The 18898-nt window shown below is 35.6% G+C and overlaps 1 protein-coding gene across 1 annotated transcript in view; it reads right to left on the bottom strand.

Moving 5' to 3' along the window:
• ABCA13 (ATP binding cassette subfamily A member 13) overlaps positions 1 to 18898 on the bottom strand; it is a 165533-nt gene that overhangs the window by 53817 nt on the left and 92818 nt on the right. Inside the window, exons 37-42 of the mRNA XM_051610260.1 lie at positions 13372 to 13618; positions 12405 to 12494; positions 11759 to 11831; positions 10085 to 10203; positions 9006 to 9093; positions 4106 to 4214 (exon numbers count right to left, since the gene is read on the bottom strand). Of these exons, the coding sequence (XP_051466220.1) occupies positions 4106 to 4214; positions 9006 to 9093; positions 10085 to 10203; positions 11759 to 11831; positions 12405 to 12494; positions 13372 to 13618 (726 nt within the window). The remainder of the gene's footprint in view (positions 1 to 4105; positions 4215 to 9005; positions 9094 to 10084; positions 10204 to 11758; positions 11832 to 12404; positions 12495 to 13371; positions 13619 to 18898) is intronic.

Here is an 18898-nt window from a genome sequence, read left to right as displayed (position 1 = left end):
GTATGTACAACAAAAATGAAGGATAGATGAATGTATGTATGTATGTATAGATGGACAGAGATAGATAGATAGATAGATAGATAGATAGATAGATAGATAGATAGATAGATAGATAGGTGTTTTTTACAAGTTCTTCTTTGTTGTGGGAATTTAAAATTTATTACAAGATTTCTGTTTGTATAAAATGGGACATTACTATTTACCTAAAATTAAAACTTATATTTTAGGGAGAATTTTGCAGGCAGCACCTTCATTAATGATATATATTTTACTTTCCCCCCAATAACAAGACATGGTTAAGAAGGTTCCTATTAAATGCCATTTCATCATTTCCTTTGACAAGAGGCTTAAAGTTAACATTTGCAAAGCAATTAGGAGAGTATAGAGTCACTTTCCACTGAAATTCAGCTGAATATTGGTCTTGATCCCTTCAGCTCTTCTTAAGAATTGAATCTGAAATAAATAAGGATGTTCTATGAATGCTTACAATGAGCCCTAGCATGAAAGGTTTTTAAAAATCAATTGAACAGAAGTCTTGAGATGGGAAAGCTGCATCACACAAGGCCTCTCTATATTGATACATTTCTGGGTTTTGACCACTGTACTTTACAGTCATTTTTATCGATGACTACCACTCCTTTTTTCTTTATATAGCCTTACACTAAGAGGCAGGTAATAGTCCTTCCACTATATTCCAGGATGATAACACATTCTGACTCAATTGTACACAATTCGGTGTGAAATATAACATAGTTTTACCTAATCAGAAATTTTATCTTAAGCTTAAGCAAAAAATGTTGCCTTTTAGGTTTTACTTTCTCTTCATTATTTGATATTTTATTTGCTCACAGACACATAAAATAATTATAGGAATATAACATCTCAAAAAGAGATATCAAAACATACAAACATCATTCACATAAACTAGAAAACCAGCCAGAGTTTTAGAGTTCTCACAAAAAACCCAGCACACCTTATGTTCTCTGTTAAATAGTCTCTTACACTGTTTAACATGTTCATTTTAATTATCTGTCACTGAACTTATAACCCACTAGAAAACAAAATATATTTGGATTTCTTTCCAGTAAGACAGATGAGTTTGATTTATTCAACAGATAAAACAGAATCACAGACTTATACCATTATGAAGGTAGAGGTAGCTATCCACATGGTACAGATATGAGCTATTTTTACACAAGAAGTATTCCTGAACTGCTGTTCTAAAATAGATATTGGATCCATTAACTACGATAAACTGACAGAAATCAATCTGGCTAACTTCTGTTGCTCTGCCCTCTACTCTGCCCTGGTGAGGCCACATCTGGAATATTGTGTCCAGTTCTGGGCCCCTCAGTTCAAGGACAGTGAACTGCTTGAAAGAGTCCAGCGCAGAGCCACAAAGATGATTAAGGGAGTGGAACATCTCCCTTATGAGGAAAGGCTGAGGGAGCTGGGTCTCCTGAGCTTAGAGAACAGGAGAGTGAGGGGCAACCCCATTAATGTTAACAAATTTGTTAAGCTTGGGTGTCAGGAGGATGGAGTCAGGCTTTTTTCAGTGATGACCAGTGATAGGACAAGGGACAGTGGGTGCAAGCTGGAGCACAGGAGGTTCCATGTAAACATAAGAAAAAACTTCTTTACTGTGAGAGTGACAGAGCACTGGAACAGGCTGCCCAGAGAGGCTGTGGAGTCTCCTTCATTGGAGACATTCAAAACCCACCTGGATGCGTTCCTGTGTAACATACTCTAGGGGATCCTGCTCTGGCAGGGGGGTTGGACTAGATGACCTTTCAAGGTCCCTTCCAACCCCTAAGATTCTGTGATTCTGTGTGTGATTTATTTAGCCTCCTTCTCAGCTCCTTATCACTAAAACCTATCACAAACTGGGACCAGTACTATTGATCTCCTATGAAAGTGACTGTGTCTGTCCCTGTGAGCAAAGCAGGCAGAACTAAGCACACTGCCTGTAAGGACTCTTGCCTCCTCCAGAGAACTTGAGAGACCTCCAACAGGGTTCATGCTCAAGAAATAGCCACAGGATATTACTGCTAATTGAAAGGGTTCCTCAGTATTTGTGAGCATTTAAATAAGCTGTTGACCTCCTTCAAGGCTGTTTCATTACAATAGTTGTTACTCTGCTTACATCCATGATAAAGTTCTACTCAACTGAAGTGAATCTCTTGCAGTAAAGCAGGATTTATTTTTTGTGAAGGAAGGAAAGACTGTATTCTCACACTCCCTTTTCAAGGGTCAAATTATTTTATACTACTTAAAAGTAATACAAAAGCACTAGTTCTGTTGACAGGAAAAAGTTGTCCTGTGAAAAAAAACCACAACAAAACATGGCAGTAATGCGAGTCAGAATTACAAAGCTACATTTCTACAATATCCTAACAAGCTTCCTCAAAGCAACTTCCGATAATATTTCAGAACTGATCTTGTATATAAAACAGAGTTTGCAAAAAAAACCCAACAAAAACAATTGTTGTTAAAACACCATATGTAATCTCCAGACAGCTAATTTACAGGACTGCATATGACCATTTTAAAAAGAAAAGCATATAAATAGTTCTTCTCCATCAGAGCAGTATCCCTAAAAAAGAGACAGTTAAAAGACAAAGTGAAATAAGCTAGAGTGCCCCATTATAGCATTAGAAAACTTGAGGGTTTTTTAAATATAGATATGCATATGCATGTATACACATATGTATGTGTGTGTACACACACATACAGATAGGTAGGAGACATGACTTCTCTTTCTAGGATTTCTCTGACAGGTCCCTCTGCATTATGTTTCAAGAGGACGATCAATCCATCTTTATTGCATTTCTCCAATAGATGTACACACAAACAAACTGCTTTCTAGTCCATAAACTCTACTTCTGCAGTGACTTGGCTGGCATATTCTGCTAGAAGATTATGTAGAGAGCCTGTAGTTGTACAGGTGACAGTACACGTCTTCAAATATTTATTGAAAACTGTTTTGCGTATTGTGTTTCTATGTCATGCCACAACATGTAACATTTCCACAATTGTTCTTATTAAGATACCTAATTTAATTTCATTCAAACTTCCTGCAGAAACACATTAACTTTGGTTCTTTCTCCTAATTCACTCAGGAAAAAAAACAAACTTCAGCCATCTTGAAAACAAGCCATTATTTTTTTTTCATTGACATTCTTCTCTTCATTTTTTTATCCAGATAATCAGGATTCCTTCCCCTTTTCACTGATTTTCATCTTCTTTCTTCCTTCTCCATTATAAACACACTGAAAATACTCTTACCATTACAGACAATCATCCTACCATTTAAAAAATGCTTAAAAAATTGGTTATAAGCTATTTTAAAATTTCTCTCAAATAAACTAATTGCCCTTTAATGAAACTTAGGAAATGAAAGGACCTGGAATGAACAGAAGTTAGCTTGAACCATCAAGCCCAGATTTCAAACTAGATTAAAACATCCTCAAATTTCACCTGTGGGAACAGCAGATTCCTTGGTTGCAGTAATTTTTTTAAAAGTCAGTTTGAATATTTCACTTCAACTCATTCATATACAGTTTAGGGTTATCTGAATCAGATAATTCAGATTTCAAATACACTAAACTCTCTTCTGGTATGTACAGAAGATATACCGCCCTCTCTTGCTCCTTGAGTAACAGGATACTATGGAACATCATGTTGAAGTGTGAATTTCCAGGGTACTCTGGGTATTTACATAAGGACATGGAGTAAAGTGACCAAGAAGTTACAAATTCATACCCTGTTGTGCTTTGATCCCATTTAAGCAAGCCCGAGCAGTGGTTTCACACAGACTAGCATCCCAAATATGGTGAACCAATTTACACTTACTCCACAGGAATGTCCTTTGTAAGAATCTCATATTGCATAAAGAGCTGTAATTCACATTTTACCTATTATGTACTACATTTTTTACACAAATAAATCTTCTGTTTAATTAAAAGTTCCACTTTCAGCTTCTACCAAGAAATATGTGAATCTGCAATTCTACTTTATACTATGAAAAAATGTTGTCCTCAAAATTATTTTATTTTAAAACTAATTTTCAAAAGATATGAAAAAAGACTTAAAAAAGGACTATTACCATACTGTCTCCAATCCACATTAGGAGGCAAATTCAGCCACAGAATGAAGTTATTCAGTTCATTTAAGTAGGATGGCAGTGAATGGAAAGCTTTTTGATTGTACCACACCTGGAAGAGAGAATGGAAACTGTGAATCACAAATGTGTTGAATCAAAATACTGATCTGAAAGCTCCTATACCTTGAAGTATTGCAAAAAAAAATGTAATTTTGTTATTACATCTATTTGTAGAAGAAGGTGAACTAGGCCAAGCAGAATAAATTAATTTATTAAGGTTTTTCAACAGAGTGTGGCAGTTTGTTTCCTACTATTGGAGCTGTACACCTATGTTAATTACTATATTGAGATGCTCAGATTTAATGGAACACTGTGTCTTTTTCTTTCCACACATTTGGTTGGACAAACAGATGACAAACAATGTAAAAATAACATTTGCCACTTCAATCAAAAACAAAAAGATGAGTAAAACTAGCGTTAAAAGTGCAGAACACTACTGAAAATCCAAAAAAACTTATCTAAATAATACCTGCAAGTGGCACACAGCATAAAATGCCTAGGAACTTGATATCCTAGAAAGTGTGGAATGAAAGAATCAAGGAGGTACTGTTTACAAGGTATGAAACTATTTTACAGAGGACAAAGCTGTGTCACACCTCCAACAGGTTATCAGTGTCCAGTATGAAGGAAATAAATTCAGACAAACTTTAAGGCAGACAAGGCAAGCCAGTCTCTGAGGAGCATAGGGCAGCAATTCTGCTCTAACATATACGTTATCCTCCAATCAAGAAGAATCACCCTGACTTAATACATATACTCAAAATTCACACTTCCATGTGCTAGAATCATTGCTGAGAGCTTGATGTGCCCCAAAACTGAATACACCAAGGATTGAGTTTTGTTTTGCCTTTGGAAATCAATTTAATTTCTATGTCTCATTACTGTTAAACACAGTGCCTTTGACCCCCCATTATCCATCCTGAAAACTAGGTCAAATTATCACGTGTGTTTGTTTTCAGTTTTAGTGACATGTCTAAAATAATCTTTGACTAGTATCCACTCCTCACTCCACCGCAATTTTCATCTCCGCTTTTTGTTTATACAGTTGAAAAACTCTTAACCTTTCCCTATATGGTATCAACTGTTTGTTAATCTGCATTTTGTACATGTCAGGTTGATGCTGGGCAATTCTCAGTTTGTGTCTAGATTCTGAAAAATGCACCATTTTTATACAGCTTCTTGCTTTAACAACCTTCTCCTAGGATTTCACTGTTCTTAGATCCTTTCTAAAACTACCATCTATACAGTTACATCTTGGAAACTTCCCTAAAGATTCTATCCTCACCACTCTGATACTGTTCTCATTTAGTGCTCTTCCATATACACATGCCTCTTCTTGATACTGATGTAAATTTCCAGATACTGATTTTTTTTTAATTTACTTGTAAAAATTCTGCATTTTCTTTCTTGTAGTATACCAGCTATGATCCTTACTAGGATACTAGTTCCAGACTTCGACTGCTTTTCCTGCTGCATTCTTCTCTGTTTCCCAGTGCAAGCTATCTAATCTTCAGTTCTCTTTCCCTCTCTTAATAACTGATTATTTCTGATTTATTTTCCTGACTAACTACTTGTTTGGACCTCCACATTGTACTCTGTTGCCAGGCAAGGTTTACAATACTGTAATTGGCCATTTGATTTCTCCTCATCTATCCTATATCATGTTTTCAAATGCTACTTTGAGCTCCATTGTCATCTCTCCTGTGCCCCACACCCTTGCCTCTTCATTGTCATAAGCTGCTAGTCATTAGTTAAAAAATGAGCAGCCTTGCTTTACCCCTGCTCTTGCCTGCTTCAGCTTTCACATTTTCTAATAATCTTTACATGGTCTTCACAACTGCTTGAAATCTCAATGGCATCTTATGTCTCCAGGTTTAAAGAAAAAAAAAAAGGACAAATTCCACACTATCAGCAAGATAATTCTTCAAAGAAATTAAGTGAAAAAAAACAAACCCATGTCTTGAGGAAAACTGCAAATCTCTGCACTACTGGATCTCCTGTGCAAATAGCAACCAGAGCAGAGAAACATAAACAAGTGATCACGGGCAACCAGTCTTTTGCACACACACATACCACCTCCTCCCCCTGCCCCATTTCTTATTATATCTTTTAAAAAAATATTTGAGCCAAATAGAAAATTATACATACATAAACTCCACAGCAATTGTGTTTATTGTATTGGGGAAAAAAAAAAAAAGGCAATTAAGAAAACAATAAAGCAAAATTCTGACAACACATCCTCATTTAATTGAGGCAGGGGAAAAGTCTTCAGTATTCACAGAACACCTTAGAAATATAATAATGTGACCAATCTTCAATGAAAATACAAAACCCACAAACACATAATGTGTGTAACAATACATTTCAATATCTCACACATTAATTAGAATTCTTCCTTCAAGCTAAGTTATGTAACTGAATCAAAGCACCAGGAAACAATAATTTGAGGCTGGATAATTGTTTATAATCTGGGAAAACAGGCATTTGACTTTATTCACTTCATCAGAAGATACATTTATGCTTTTTTTCTAGTTGTGTGGCTTAGTCTAAATAATAAGGCAAAGTATAAAAAAGGAAAAATATTAATTGCAGCTGAAATATCTTTCACATTTCTTGTACCACATAGGTAATTATTTACAGAGGGCAGAAAAGAGATGAGCAATGGAAAAATATATACCTCAAGATTATTAATTTTAATTGTCATTATTTTATCTTCTATCCATGGTTGATAAAATTCCTTCCCAAGGAAAAACACAGCCCCTCACCACATTAGATATAAGTTCTGTAAAGATGTGGTTTTGATTATTCCATATCATTTTACCCACCATTCATAATCCAGAATAATGCTAGACTGATGTTTTCACTAACCTATGGCCTTTGAGACTGAAAAAATGCACACTGCAGAATGCCATGTAAACAGTACAAATTGCCTTTCAGGACTATTTAAAATTACTATATGTACTTCCTATATTTAATTATGTTATAAACAACAGCAACTACAAAATCTTTGTGGAACACTTTTTTGACACATTATTGAAGGAAATAAAATGAAAACAAAAAAAAACAACAACTGAGGAGGAGTTGAGCTTCTGACATACAGCAGTGATCATCAATGAATGACAATAATCAATGTTTTTAATCAGTCACATTTATCACGTGGTAGATACATTCTCACTCGTGCATGCATTCATATTCTCTGTGTGCATGTAAGTACCATATATTCAGTATATACAGCATGGTGTGATTAGGTAAAGTAGAATAGGTTTTGAACAGGCATTTTTAATTTGCACTGGAAAAATTGTTGTCTTTTTGAGTGGGGAAGAATGGTGTATAAAGATTCAGAAATTTTCCAAAAAAATTAATGAATCATTCAGTAAATCTCTTCAAATGCAAATTTCTAATTTCCTTTCATACAGGGCTATGTACATTCACTGTCTCCTGAACAAGCTTGAAAGGTCAAAGTCTGGTCATTAATTACTGAAAGGTTAATGCAATAATTTGACATTGCATCAGTTGAAAGCCACTTCCAGGAGGTATTTTAGATAACACAGTGCCCTTTATAAATCTACTCCACTGTTTTCTTTGAGTCTGAAATATGAAGCTTACTCACCAACAGTACAACTATAATTTATCCCTGTGCTGATGGCAGGTGGAGCTCTATGCCAAAGACATTTTTAAAAAGGGACTCTGACAAAAACCACAGTACGGGCATGTCAAAACAAGTCTAAAATGATTAAAGATACATAGGACAAAAAAGCAGTCGGAAAACACATCTTACTGCAATCTTCTAGGACTGGAAGTTTCTAATGAAGGATTGACAGAAATGGAGTTCCAAACTATAAGAAGTCTGAGGACAGAAGGAAGTTCATAAATTACCAATATTAAAATATATACAAGGTAGGCTATGCACATAAAATAGAGAGATTCTTAAGAAAGCTACACTAAAATAGCATTGCAAACAGAAAATTATTTTGCAAAAACTAAACATGAAATTATATTGCATGGAGAATATCTGTATGTTGTTTTAACACTTTGTCCCAAAATGGATTTTGGGATAGAGCTTGTTTACACTCTTCCTTCTTTTATAATAGCTCTTTATTTTGATTGTGCTTAGAATAATCCTTTTTCTGACTACAGAGGTGGCTCCAGACAGAAAACACTGGCTCTGTGTAGCATTGCCAGACAGTATGATCTACTGTTAAGAAGAGATTCAGATTTCACAGCCTGACTAATTTCAGCAAGGCACAATGCTATTTCTCTAGGATAAAAACTGAAATTTCCTCATATTTGAAAAGGGGATTATAAACACAGGTTGGCGTATTTGTTATGCAGAAGTAGCTGCTCCTAGAAGTTAAATGTTTACTTTTGGGGGTCTGGAGGGAGGGGAGAGTAAGAGAGAAATGGAGCAAAGTATTCCTTGTAGAAATGAAAAAAAGCCTAAGTCGATTTTGAGACATTCAAGTAACTTTTGTCAATTCTGACATTGACTTTTTGTAGGGGGAAAAAAGAAAAAAATTAAGGAAGATCTGGAATGACAACCTAAAAAAAAAAAAAGTTTTGAAGATGAGCTTAGTCAGATTCTGAAATAAGCTCACAGGGAAAAAAAAACCACAAACTACAAAAGCCGTATCATTTGACTAATTTAAAACTGCTTCTCAGGAGAATACTTCAAGAATTACAAATACCGAAGTGAACTACAACAGACAGAGAGGTTTTCTCCCAGTTTCTACATGCAAGGATTTTATATAATTATTTGTTGTTTGCTAAGTGTTGTGATATCTGGAGCCTGAATAAGAAAGCAACACATGCATACAAATGCACACACATACGTTGCAAACCTTACCTTAGCCAGAGGCTTGGATTTGGCATTATTCATTTTTTTATCCTGAAGTTCAGATGCTTTCCTCCCTCCAAAAGACCAGCCTCCATATCTGGTAATAGAAAAAAAAGTAACAAAAAGTCATCTGTTTAAAGGTTAGCAGCCTTTTCTTAAAACAGTGATAAAGTGGTAATATCTACAGTAGTGATTTATTTTTTTACTGAAAGTGAAACTTCAGCCCTCACAAAGCCCTTCTTGGTTAAAAGGAGGAGCTTAATATATCTTGAATCGAGTGAATGCTATTTCTCTTTTCTGGCAAAGGAATTCCCTCCGTTAAGAATTTTTACTTTCTGAAAGGTGAAATCCCTGAGTAACAGGAGGGTTTGTGAGCAAGTGAGGTAGGACTGACTTTCAGAAACATCTTAAGCTGCTTGATTTCTTCCTACTCCATTCATATTTCACCTGAAATCTTTAATCCTAAGACATTTTCCTCTATTTTTATGAGATCAATTACACTTTATTTTTAATGCATAAATGGCTAACACTTTCTTCTTCATAGAATCATACTTGGTCTAGTGTTTGCACTTATGTCAAAGACAGTGGTTGAACTCTAAAAGCATGTAAGTAAACCTCAAAATACAGCACATTATAACCCCTGTGTCTGGTATCACAGAATATTAAGTCTTTCCAGGGGGATACCAGCCCTTTTAGTCCAAAGAAAAGATGAATTGGAGCATATCCACCTGTAGTTGATTGAGTCTCTGAGGAATGGAAACTATACTGCTCATCTGATTTGCACATGCATATACATTTTCTTTCTCTGAGATTTTCTTTCTCTGAGACGCTGAAATAACTTGCTGTCTGGCAAGAAGACCCAGCATATGCCTAGAGGTGATTATCAAGCAACTGCTGGAGGAAGCTCTTGAGAAGTGACCATGGAGGGGGCTCTATGTTACCTTCACCTGTTTCTACACCTTGGTAACAACCAACAGATAGAGGCAATTAACACTTACATTCTCGGTGACACAGGTCTATGCTTCAGATCAGAAAGGCCTATGTTTTTATACACAATAATAAACACAGGTTAGATATGTTATGGTTACCTTGCTTTGTTGGAAGGCCTCACTAAATATTCTTCTACAAGGAACCCTGAAAGATTATACAAAATATGCCCTTTCTTATTCTTCATGTAGGGAGCAGAGGTATTGATACCTGGACACACCTAAAACATAGTATACATAAAATAAGTAAAGTACTCTTAAAAATCAGTGACACAAGATTTAGCTATATTTTTGCATTTTTACATAGATTTTACAGCATTACCTTTCAACTGGATTTGCGTTTCTCAGCTGTGATAACTTTTCCATAAATTATGTATGGTTTTATATTTATAAGGCATCTCAAATAATTTTGTCACCTACATATTATAACCACATTTTATTTCTCTGGAAACCCTTTCAAGTCAGTTTTTTGAAAACATCAAAACTAGAAATTTAGAAAGGTTTACAACAAGGACTACTAGGACTACAAGGACTACTATTTACTTCTTGTGCCTGAGAAGGAATACTAAAAAGGCACTAGATGAATGAGAGATGAAAACAAAATTTTAATTAATGCAATATTGTCCTAAAAATCTAATTGATGGACTGCAGAGAAGAATAAAGATTTTTTTTTTTCTAATGATTTGGTGAGATACTCTCACAACCAAAGAAAAGGAGATAGATATTATCAGATACCTTGGAAGCATTATAAAGTACGTTATATATAGCAACTGAAAAATGTTAATGCTTATTTGACATCTCAATCCTACACCATTTAAAATTCGCTCTCAGAGATTCTGGTTTTCCATAGCTCACAGATATAAGTTCTCCCTCCACTGTCAAGTAACTTCTCTTCTTTGAGCTTTTGTGGTCAGTGGGGCCTCTTCTTATGCAAGTTCCATTCTCATTTTATTTAAGCTTGTCATATTTTAAATATACATCACTAGTATTAGAGGCAAATTCATCCCCTGCCTAGCAAAGTAAAAAATTAGTTTCCTCCTTCCACTTTTCCCAGGACTAAATTCTTGTATTTCAGATACAGCTCTTACTCCAGAGTATTTATATCTTTATGAAGGAGGGAACTTATTAAAGAGAATGGTTCCATCCAGGGAAATATATTTGTCACTTCAGACACAGTTTTACATTCTTGTTTATTACTCAACCTCAGAGCAAGTCAGCAGGAAAACTCACTAGTCAAAAAAATCAGAAATTATTTATATTTTTAGAAATAATTTTTTTCCTCAAAAGCTGTTATGTTTTCAAACACATTATCCAAATCAAAACCAAGCTCTAACAATTACATCCCATTGTTAAACACATGTAGATTCCCTGGTAGCATTTATCAGCTAGGAACACCTTCCCTTCACTTTTGAAAGTAGGTAATATTCCTGATATTTTGGAAGTTTTATGTTTTAACCTTTTTTTTACATTAGGTTTCAAGGTTTTTTTGTTACCAAAATCCTATGACATATTTGAAGCAAAGTTGAATCTGCTGATAATACTTCAGCCATCTCTGATACATCAAAATTGAGCAAGCTCTTTCCCTGAAGACTTCAGAACACAAAGCCCAAACATGAGATGAAACAGAAGGAAATCTCCAGTCATAACAAAGCCAGTGCTATGAGGCTTTCCTTCCTCATCCCCTTCTCTAGCCTTCCAAAATGAAGAGTTAAGGTATTAGATGTAACATATGAACACATAATTTTAACATATATAAGTAAATGTAAAATGAAATACCCCTTGGTCAGCCACACATCCACATGAATGCTGAGGTGATGTAGATTCCATCTGCCAACATGAACTATTTTTTCTAATGGGAATAAACATTACAATAAGAACAACTGTTAAATGAATTTTATTTAACAGAATAAATCCACAGAGCAATGAGCACATCTGGCAACTTGAACAACTTCTTAGCATTTTATCACAGTGGCAGATGTATGTAAAACTATATATCAGTTTTACTCATTTGTATCAAAGTGGATTCACTAAAAATAGTTATAAAAATAAGCAAATGAGCTGTATGCCTTCTGTTTGCAGCAACAAAGTAAGTAAAGCATGGTCACAACTCTGCATTCCTAAATTTGGAAATCTGGAATGCTTCATAATAAATACTGTAATTATTGTCAACCTTAATTCATATGGACACCAAACTTGATCAAAATCCTCCTGAAATTCATTGGAAAGCTGTCATTGACTTTCAAGAGATTTGGATCACATCTTTAACAATGAAGCCTTCTTATGTACTTCATCAGAACATATTTGTCATCAACCTCATGTTGCCAAGAAAAGCTTAAGGTAGTTCGTATTACAAAGAAAAATAATATCGAATTTACATTATTTACAATTCACCGTTAAGGAAATACTTAAGTTATTCAGTTACCCTTGTTCTGAATGCATGCATGTGTGGTCCCAATCAGAGAAATATCTCAGTAGAATCTGAGAAAGGTTTCTGAGGTTATAATCTTCAGAGCTGTTCAAAGTGGGCCACAGGAGGGGAAAAAGAAAGAAAAATAAACACAAACATGTTAATATGCCTAGTTCTATTGACTTTCAGGCTCAAGATCCTACATGTTTACCAAGAAATTAAAGAACTATAAAATCCATGCACAGGAAAAATACCAAAACAGCAACATTATCTCATTTCAAAAACTATATGTGAACATGTAAATAAAACTCAATACAATTATGGCTAAACAAATCTCAACATCTCCCCATAGCCATCTTTCTCTGTACAAACATACGTTCCTGACAGTTAGTATGTTATGTTTATGAAGATACCTGGATATTTGTGCAGAAGAGAAAGTGATCTGTATCTGATATGCACTTGATGTAGAATAGCTGAGAGCTGAGCTATATATACTGTGCATTAAAAATAAATAAATACATAAATCCAGTTGGTTTCAATGCTGAGCCTATAGAAACTAGAGGCTAAGAAGGGCACCCGACGTTGTTAATACTATGTGACACTTTCAAACCTGAGAACTATTTAAAGAAAATAATTTCAGACCTAAGCAATTAGTTAAAATTAAGCTTATAAAGGCTTGTTTAAATACACTTGGGCATTTGCAAATAAATGACCATGGCTGGAATTGAAACAGATTACCCAGTTCAAACTGCTCCGAAGTGTTTGCCCTTTCCTCCACAAAATCCTTTGCACAATGCTTTCCTAATTTTATCTCTCCTTCAAAACAATCCATTAAAAGGTACTAGACATCTGAAAACCGAATAGCTATTGTACAAACTAACCTATTGTTCTTCCTCGAATGCAAAAAATCTTTAAAATATGAGAACTCAAGGGTAAAGGTCCCAGAACCCTGGATATTGATGATGACAGATGAACCCTTTACCTAAAGAAGGATTCTGCATTGTCATAAAGTCTTGGTGTCAGCTTGAGAGAAGGATAATCAACAGCCAGCGGCTTCACACTAAACAAGGCCATTGCCAGTGCAACAAAGAGGACAGGCAGCAGCACATTTGACAGACTTCCTCTCCAGTCTCGCCTAGTGTGGTGAAACCTTTTCGTCAGCAGGGCAACAATCTGGGCAAGAACAAGATGGGCTCCATGCACACTTGAGGCCCTCGTAAGTGAGATATCTGAGAGAGAGGAAAAGAATAATTGACAAACAAGGAAAAGCAAATTAAACTTACATGTACTACATTTTCAAATATAGAACACAGAAGTCTTTTTTATTAAAAAAAACAAACAAACAAACAAAAAACCCCACAACAAAACAAACCACCACGATATAAACCTACAATGTTATTGTGGATGGAACAGTACAACCCCCCCCAGTATAAGTAAATAACTCTTCCTATAAGGTAAAACAGATATTTAGCTAGCACATTAAAGTTCCTCCATACACAGCTAAAAGTGTACTGACTACCTGTTCTGCCACAGCCCTTTCACTGGTACAACCATTCCTTGTGCATTGCCATCTTTGCTCATAGGCATTTGACTATGAGAAACATGGTCTGTATTAGCACTAAGGTCTTGATCCACTATAACTGAAATCGGTGGCAACTTTTCCAAAGGTATTTCAATGTGATGGCTTCATATTATGAAACTGAGCATTTGAGGTGCTGGAGATGTGGATTCTCATAAAAGCATTTCCTTCATTTCTCTGCTCATATGGGACTGATAACATGTTGGGCAATGCAGTTTTCATAATTGCAGCTCATGGGCCAATCCACACATTCCCATGGTAGTGTTTACAGCTTATTAACATCTCACCAATCAGACATTTGCAGGCTATTACCAGCTTCTCTTATTTATGGCCTTGCCACACTGAAGAAGCTTCTTTTCTTCCTTATAGCATAGCACTGTCTGATAGATTTACTAGCACAGGTATTTGTACTGAGCAAGACTGAAAAGTCTGTTTATCATAGTGCTCAAAGACATACTATACTTCACGATCCCCTGTGATTTGTCTCTTACTACCAATTTCATGTTATAATTTAACAACTACTTGTATAGGAGCTTTCAAATAACCTCAAATTAATTGTCCTTAGCACAGTTTTTTTCTGGTTTACTAGAACTTGAATCCCAGAAGACAGAGCTGGTGGAGAAATGAGGGGAAAAAGTAATCAGACATAAAAACAAAACAAAACAAAAAACATAAATAAAATTATATAAAAAGTTATAATCAAGTAGACACATTGTGGGAGGTTCTGGCTTTTAGGATTTGGGCCTACACAAGAGAAGGAAGTCAGGTGAGACGTGATGACACAGAATACCCTGTGTGGAATTCTGAGAAAAGATAACCATCACATCCATCTCCAACAAGAGCAAAAAGGAGGATGCAGGAAAATAAAGGCTGATCATCCTCAGTCCCTGGGAAGGTTGCAGACCAAATTGTCCAAAAAACAACATCCAGGATATGAAAAGCAAGAAATGACTGAGAATAGAAAATATGGACTTGGTAAGGTTGAACTGTGCCACCTGAGAGCTAGGCATGAATAGAGGACTGGTTTAGTGAATGAAGACCAGTGGATGCTGTTTACTTTGACTTTACAGAATATGTGACATGGTCTCCTACCATGTTCTTAGAATAAATTCAGTCTTCAAGCAGTTCTAATCACAGCCATATCTTGGTAATTTGACAGCTAACACAAATGGGATTTAGGATTTTGAATCTCTGTAGGTAGAAACATTGCTTGCAAAATTCAGGTCCTGATTCAGCGTTCAAGCACCCCAATCAAGAACAGTAGCATTTTGGCCTTGGAACATTCTATATTTTTTTTCCTATAAATTGGACTAATACAAGAAAATCTTAGTGAAAGAAGATTTCTTTTTATTTATTTATTTTTAAATCAATCATCTTATTAATGTATTCTGCTCCTTGAATTATTCCGGTAAGACTTTCAATGGTTGACTCAATACAGAAACTGAGACACTTGGAAGAATAATAATTTTCGAGGGATCCCTGTTTTTAGAAAAAAATATATGCTGTAAATATCTCCTGCTGAGTATTCTGAAATTGTACAATATACCCTGTCTCATTGATAAAGGCAGTGAAATGCCAGAAAAAGAAGCCTTGAATGAAATATTTGTTCTGGGTCCCTCACTACAGGAAGTACACTGAGGTGCTGGAGCATGTCCAGAGAAGAGCCACCAAGCTGGTAGAGGGCCTAGAGAACAAGTCATACAAGGAGTGGCTGAGGGAACTGGGGATATTTAGTTTGGAGAAGAGGAGGCTGAGGGGAGACCTCATTGCCCTCTGCAACTACATGAAAGGAGGTTGTAGGGAGGTGGGCATTGGCCTATTCTCCCAAGTATGTAATGACAAGACCAGAGAAAATGGTCTGAAGTTGCAGCAGGGAAGGTTGAGATTGGATATTAGGAAGAATTTCTACATTGAAGAAGTGGTCAGGCGCTGGAACTGGCTGCCCAGGGAGGTGGGGAAGTCACCATCCTTGGATGTATTCAAGAAACATATAGATGAGGAACTTCAGGGCATGCTCTAGTGGCCGAGGTTGTAGGGGTTGTTTTGTTTGGGGTGGTTTGGTTTCTTGGGTGTTTTCCAGTGGAGTGTGTGTGTTTGTTAGGGGTTTTTTTTGTGTTGATGGTTGGACTTGGTGATCTCAGATGTCCTTTCCAACAATGATGATTCTGTGATTTGCCATAGTTCTGGAGCTGTTCATACATTATAAGCATGAAATGTGAGTGAAAGATGTTTCAAAATACTTGCCCCTTTGAATCTCTGAAAGAGGATTATGACAGCTACTTTCCAGGGGGAGAAAGGGAAACCAAAGCTGCCATTTGTTCTTTTTCCTTGACAAATGCGGCAGAGATAAATGATAAAAAATTAACTCAGATTGCAATAGTAAGAGAAATGGTTATTCTGGCTTTAAATGATTGTACATTCTGTTCAATATCCTGACTCCTACTCAATATTTCTAAAGCTGGCCAGCCAAGATACATCACACGATGATGCAGTGTTTGCCTCAAGCACAACTTAGTTTTAAAATTATTTGTCTTTTCTAAAAAAAAAGCATATTTACTATTTAAAATTCTCATTCATAAAGTTGTCAAATGTATTTCTGAATCATCTTAAATTTCAGTCTTTCTGACCTTGAATTCTGTCATTCCTTCATGTTTCAGGTAAAAACCAAAAATCTTTGTTTATCTGTTTTGAATTTATTTTATTTTATGGTACTGGATATGCTCTTAAATCTTGCTTTAGGAGGCAGGTTATAGAAGTTTGCAATCTGTCTTCTGCATAAGTAATCTCAGCCCTTCAGTCTCCTCACATAAAAATCTTTATAGTCCTAATCAGCCCCACCATTTTCCTCAAGTCCCCTTATATTACCACTGGATCAGTGGTACACATGGCTGTCTATCAGATGGGGAAACACCACTGATTTATACCATAGCATTGTGCATTCTTGCAGTGATCCCCTTGTCTTCTTTATGCATCATACCATTTTGTCTGACTGCAACCACACTGTGAAAAGTAGCCTGCACCTGGGCTTTTCATAATTGACTCAATAAGGCCTTCAAGAATCTCAAGGTATTGAATTAATCAAACAAAACAAAACAAAACAAAAAAACTATTGCTATTTAACCCTTGATGTTTCTTAATCCTAAATGCATAGTCTAATTTCATTTTCTTCTAACAAGAACCTACAAAATTATTTTTTGCATCATAAGGCTTATAAGTAATTCATCACCTACATTTGGCATCTATGCCAGAAGGCATGAAAGAAGCACATGTTCACAGGAAAACAGTTTCTGATTACCACTGATAATCATAAAGGCTAGAAGACAAGACCAGCTGACCTCTCTGTTATGAAGTCCATTTTTATGCAAAAAGCTTATGGAAATATTCTCATTAATAATTTAGATCATGAAATTAAAAATCTGACCCAACTGTTAGAAGCTGCCTTGCTTGATTTATGATTGCAATTATCTGCACAAAATGCAATTTTGTTCACAATTAAGTTGTACTTCCCAATTCATCCAGACTCTCCTTTGTATTAAGGAAAAAAAAATAAATAAAAATGGCCACTTTCCCAAACATATAGTTAATAAAAGGTACCGAGAAACAGAGCTTAAGTCCCAAAATTTGGGAACCAGGATTTTGAAAAACTTTATCTACAGACTGCTCTAGAATTAGGAGCAGAACCAAAAATCATAAGAATCTCTAACTGGAGATTAGATGGTCTTTTTCTCCCCTTTTTTTCACTTCTAGAAAATAATGTCATTCTGAACTTTTTTCATGACACAATTAAATAAGGATAAATGGGCTACACAATGGTTATACTGACAGCCAGGAGTACATTTTCAAGTCTGCTTCTGTCATTTTGGCATTCAGACAAGTCATTTACAGGAGGTCCAGATTTTGGGAAAATAATTCGGGAACTGAAATACCCTGGCAAAACAGTTTAGCTAGCTCACATGAAAGTGGTTGCAATTTGGAAGCAGTATATATTTATTAGCTTATCAGAAATTCTGTGCCAACAAGTAGTTCTAGACTGAGCTACCGATCTGACATCATTCTGCATTTCAGCATATGCCTTACTGGCCTAGAGTCAGCACTAGCCCACCAATCTGTGCACAGCATTCCATTAGAAGTATAAACATGTCCTTCATCATCCTATGTAATTTTTCACTCATTATAAAAATGAAATACACAATTTATTTTGTTTCCAGGAGGATTTTGAGGACTGACTTTCACATAGTGCATTTGAATAAAAGGCACTCTGATGGTGTGAGGTATCAAAGGAATTCCTCTGTGTTTCATAATATGATTGATTCTTCTTGCTTAGATGCAATAGGGTCATGAGCAGTTTTCATACAGAGCTGGTCAGAGAAATCTGTATTTTTGAAGGTATTTCACAAGCAAAATTCCCTTCTGGCATTTTTAGATATAAATCCTCCCATTCACCTCCAGAGTAGTTTTCATTTTAAGCACTGTGAATATTTCTTCTAAAAAGTTAATTCAAATTGTTTCCATCTTCAGAATTTCCTGGCCAGAAAAGCAAAAATCCAGCAAAACTTACAGTTTTCCCTCCCCCATACATACTGCTTAATCCAATTAAGCAACTTCATTAAAAATTAAAAATTTGGGTTTAGATTCTAGGTGCCAGATTCTAGAATGGTATTCTGCATGGGCTTGAAGATCTTTGAGATGCAATGATAGAGATTTAGGTAACTGTGGAGGTCATAAATAAAATTAACATATTTTAAAGTGAAAGGATTGATGTCTGTCACTCCACGACCTTGTGGAGAATCCCCTTCACAACTCTTTATCTCCCAGGCCCTTTTTGGCAAGCTAGATGGTTGACGAATCAGATTTCCTTCCTTTATATAAGGCTTTATTATTGTTCAAGATTCAACATGTTTAATATTTTAGCACAATGAAGACCACTGAA

This window comes from Apus apus, chromosome 2 (genome assembly GCF_020740795.1).
Source record: "Apus apus isolate bApuApu2 chromosome 2, bApuApu2.pri.cur, whole genome shotgun sequence".
NCBI lineage: Eukaryota > Metazoa > Chordata > Aves > Apodiformes > Apodidae > Apus > Apus apus.
The sequence above is the reverse complement of the archived record's forward strand: the minus strand, read 5'-3'. Positions and strand labels throughout refer to the sequence as shown.